Source organism: Vigna radiata, chromosome 3 (assembly GCF_000741045.1).
Source record: "Vigna radiata var. radiata cultivar VC1973A chromosome 3, Vradiata_ver6, whole genome shotgun sequence".
In the NCBI taxonomy this organism is placed as follows: domain Eukaryota; kingdom Viridiplantae; phylum Streptophyta; class Magnoliopsida; order Fabales; family Fabaceae; genus Vigna; species Vigna radiata.
The window spans coordinates 9,097,427-9,101,405 of NC_028353.1; the positions used below are offsets into that span (position 1 = coordinate 9,097,427).

Consider the following 3,979-nt stretch of genomic DNA (forward strand, 5'->3'; position numbering starts at 1 on the left):
ATGTGTTTAAGGTTTCATGCCTATCTAAAAAAATTTCATTATTTGATTTGAGGTGTGAAAAATCTAACTTTGAAAAATCACAAGCGCCTTTCATGCATTATTTTCTGCCGACAAAAATCTGCAAGAGTTTGAATTTTGAAATCACAGAAGTTTGGGTCATCACAAGGGAGACCCTTTATTTCTAATTTCTCAACCGTTGTGCTCTCCAGACATCTAATTTCCACCATTTGTCAATTTAAACTTGGAAAACGCCAAAGTTGCTAGATTTGGATGCATCCTTCTCGACACACAACAAGTAGAAACTAGCTCGTGATACGTTTTAAGGTAAATCTTGAAAGATTATATTTGAAAATGTGGAGAAACAAAATCAACATGAACTTCAAAACAATTTATGTTAAATGGAGCAATGGTGCATCAACTGAACATTGTTCAACTATGACATTTTACAGCATAATCTATTTCAAAGTGGCCACCTGCATAACTTGGTTTGATTAAAAGGAAGAGTGAAAGAAAAGGCAAATGGCTGAAATGTCATCCACGGCAATGCCCCTTCTCTTGCGTTTCCATGCATGTTCCGCACACTCTACTAACCTTTTAGCAGCCTTAGCTTTATCTGCTGTTGAAGATACAATTTCCACTGCTTCTTTGTTAGATATTACATCCCAAACCTGCATCAAGAAACCAATACAACTTGTTAACATTGCTAACAATGCATGTAAACACAGACAGTTTCAAGGACAACATTCCCTACCCCATCAGTGGCTAGCACAACAAACTGGTCTCTACCACTTATATTTCTGTGGGTTACCTCAGGCACAGAAATTAGGCCATGCCCTTTAATGCAGTAGTCACCAAAGGCCCTAGACATGGCTAGTCCTGGAGACTCTGCATCAGGCAACCATACCCTATGCACCCCTGGCTCGTCCTCTAGGCAGAACACACGCCCCTGGCACTCAATTATTCTCTCTGCTTCTTCTGCAGTTAAAGTTATGCATCACCACAATGAGAACCCCAAACAGTATCGTACAATAATTACATAAACAAACTGAACAATACTAACGGGGTAAATTGGGCTTGAAATCAACTGTTAGTTGAACCGCTACCAAACTTCCTTCATCTGATGTTGTAGCCAACACAGCACGAGAATCACCAACATTTGCTATGACAATGAGTTCACCCTGGTCATCATGGAATAGTTAAGGATTAGTTTCAAAGCAACTCCACAAACATTGCTCGGTCTGTTATGTATGCAAATTGCTACCATGAAACTCTTTTATTTTATACATGAAAAACAACATAGAAAACATTTAAGGAACCACAAAGTTTTGTCCTTGTTTTTACCTGTCTAATAATTGATAGGGCAGTTGTTCCGCTGTAAAACGAGTCTATCTTGCGGTGCTGCTTCAGTTCTTCATCAATGGCTGCACATGTCTTCAAGTAAGAGTGCTTCCATACGTTGAATCGGTAAAGTTGCCTTTTTCCTTCCTCTACATCAACACCGGGATCATCTGAAGTTTGGGCTAGCGTCTCCTGCCAGTTGCATAGCAAAGATGGTGGCATTGACTCTCTTACTCTTTTGGCCACAAAGTGACCCCATGGTCCATGCCCATCAAAAATCCCACAGAAGATCGTGTCCTCTTGGCATCCAAATTCCTATAAACAACATCAAAACATCCACTTTCGTAAAAAACAAAGGGACCACAATGACGTCAACACATACCATACCACTCACTGAAACATGAGTACGCATGAATTGAATTCCGTTGAAGTGGGTTATTTGTATTGTTAGAGAACCAAAATTAATTCCTCCCATAACTATATGACAAAGAAGATAAAGATATTTTAGTACAAATATCTGTATACCTCCCACACTATGCAGCAATCTTGGTTCACTCCTTTCTGACCTCTTTTGGAGAATACGGAGGCAAAGTTGTTTGAACCATCGACATGAACTATGCCAGAGCTACACAGCATCATGTCATTCTTCTTAGCCTCCTTTGCCATTGCTTCGGCAGCTTCCCTCCCTCCGCATTTCTCATTCTTTCTTCCTTTCTTCATTGAAAACGACCGTGCCAACCCATTGAACATCGAGGAAAAATGCCCCATCAACTCTACCACTTGATTCTCCACACGACACCTTTTGTGATTTTCCTGTGTATGGCGTGGAATCTGCATTGAAATCAGATAGTGTTAACTGAACGTATATATACAAATACACGTATGTATAGAGAACAAAGAAAAATGAGGAGCAGGTGAGAAATTCTACAACAGCCCATTGGAAGGAACCGTTTTGATTTTTTTTATTAGTATCTTTGCCTTTTCCTACATACTTCGTTCTCAAAATAAAAATGAAACGTGCAACAAGTTGGGGGATGGCGTGACTGAACATAAGGACAATTTCTGACTCAGAAAGCTTAGAATCTAAGAATTTAATATTTATCACAGATTTAAAACCTTAAACTACAGATTATGCAGAAGTAAAAATATTCATTCTCACGTTGAATTCCAGGGCTGAATCTGGAATTATTTCACCGCCTTGCAGAGGCATGAAAATTAAAATCCACTCACACATCAAAGTAAATATTAACAGAGAAAGAAAAAGGAAATTATTTAAGTTAAGGTTCCTTGATGCAGCTCCTATTATATTCCCACACATTGGTTTATTAATGATGCAGAAAAGCATAATAGATCAAAATCGAATCGTGTATTGGTAAGTGAACTGGGACATAAAGTAAAAGTAAAAATTGGTTTCTTTCTGGCTTGCTTTCTCGTTGTTGGATTCAGCGTCATGTAAAAAAGCATACTGCTCTGTTGACATCAGAAGCATATTTAAAAAGAGATTCTGAAGATTAATCAAAGTTAGAGCAATAAAATCTGAACACCTGAAAAAAACATATTTACAAAGACGCATGATAAGTCACAGGTCACAAACCATACATACCGGAACATGTTCAAACACCATTCAAGAGAGGCCCAGAATCGACTTTAATTCAGCAAAACAAAAATGAAAGAAGGGAAAACACGTTGAGGACTGAGTAACTGACTCTGTCCCCACCTCCATTAATTCATCAAAGCAAGGACAGAGACAAAACATGTTAAAAAAACATATAGTAGTTTGTTAAGGTTGTGTTGTGGCTGAACTTAAAAACTCCCATTTGGTTGTTTTTAGTTTTGAAAGAAGAAAATGAGAAGATGAGGAGGACCTTGGAGTTTGTTGCTGAGGGGACTACAGAGGGTGAATCTGAGGGAGTAACCGGAGAAGGAGATGTTGTGGCCGGAACAGGAAGGAATTCCGACAGGGCAAGGTGGGTGTTGAAGAAAGCAAAGGTGAAGAGAGATCAGAATCCATAATGGACCTTTCTTTTGTTTGGTTCTAGTTCCTTCTTTCTCTTCCTTTTTTATCTATGCCACAAGGACACATTTTTACAAACAAACCATACAATCCAACTGCACAAAATATTGTATTTATGGCTATTATTCCCTTTCTACATCATTCATCATATAGTTAAGTTAAATATTCAGAAGAAAACATTAAAAGTGAGAGAAAAAGTGTGTGATGAGATAATCATTAACGACATTAGGGAAAAATAATAAATAAAAAATATTGTACCTCTGATGTAGCTCTTGTTAATCCAGAGAAGAAATCTTAAATCTTCCACAGTAATCCGTCACCTCTGGCTGCCCCAGCTAGTCATTGTCAAGTTTCCTGGCTCAAAAGTGTTATGCAATGCAGCCTCTTTATTTTATTTTACCGTAAGTGTTATGTTCTACACTTCTACTCTTCCTCATAGTTATATAGTACAAGTTATGAATTTCTATTATTTACCCTAAATATACATTGTATGACTATTTCAATAGATATTTTTTATATATATGCTTTCTTTTATTATATATAGATAGATATATGTATAATATGAATAAAGTCCTGATGTAGTTAGTACACATATGATGATTTTTACTGTACAAGGTACATGTATGT

The 3,979-nt window shown here is 37.4% G+C and overlaps 1 protein-coding gene across 3 annotated transcripts; it reads right to left on the reverse strand.

Moving 5' to 3' along the window:
• Positions 1 to 317: 317 nt before the first annotated feature.
• On the reverse strand, positions 318 to 3,761 carry LOC106757085 (probable protein phosphatase 2C 34). Of its 3 annotated transcripts, none has more exons than XM_022779370.1 (6): positions 3,611 to 3,761; positions 1,864 to 2,169; positions 1,342 to 1,653; positions 1,061 to 1,178; positions 752 to 975; positions 318 to 668 (listed from the first exon to the last, which is right to left on the reverse strand). In XM_022779370.1, the coding sequence occupies exons 2-6, from the start codon at positions 2,104 to 2,106 to the stop codon at positions 492 to 494; spliced, it is 1,074 nt and encodes a 357-aa protein (XP_022635091.1). In that variant the 5' UTR covers positions 2,107 to 2,169; positions 3,611 to 3,761; the 3' UTR covers positions 318 to 491. The 3 variants fall into 3 exon arrangements, with proteins under 3 accessions (XP_022635091.1, XP_014495158.1, XP_014495157.1); XM_014639672.2 differs by lacking the exon at positions 3,611 to 3,761 and adding an exon at positions 3,204 to 3,447; XM_014639671.2 differs by lacking the exon at positions 3,611 to 3,761 and adding an exon at positions 2,942 to 3,167.
• Between the last annotated feature and the right edge of the window lie 218 nt (positions 3,762 to 3,979).

What these genes read in the sequence shown, in the direction of transcription:
- LOC106757085 (XM_014639671.2), bottom strand. Translation starts at nt 2,962, where the DNA reads ATGGTGTTTGAACATGTTCCG. An exon ending in TTTCAAGCCCAATTTACCCC is followed by an intron (nt 976 to 1,060) that starts GTTAGTATTGTT and finishes CTTTAACTGCAG; the next exon opens with AAGAAGCAGAGAGAATAATT. An exon ending in TTGTGCTAGCCACTGATGGG is followed by an intron (nt 669 to 751) that starts GTAGGGAATGTT and finishes TTCTTGATGCAG; the next exon opens with GTTTGGGATGTAATATCTAA.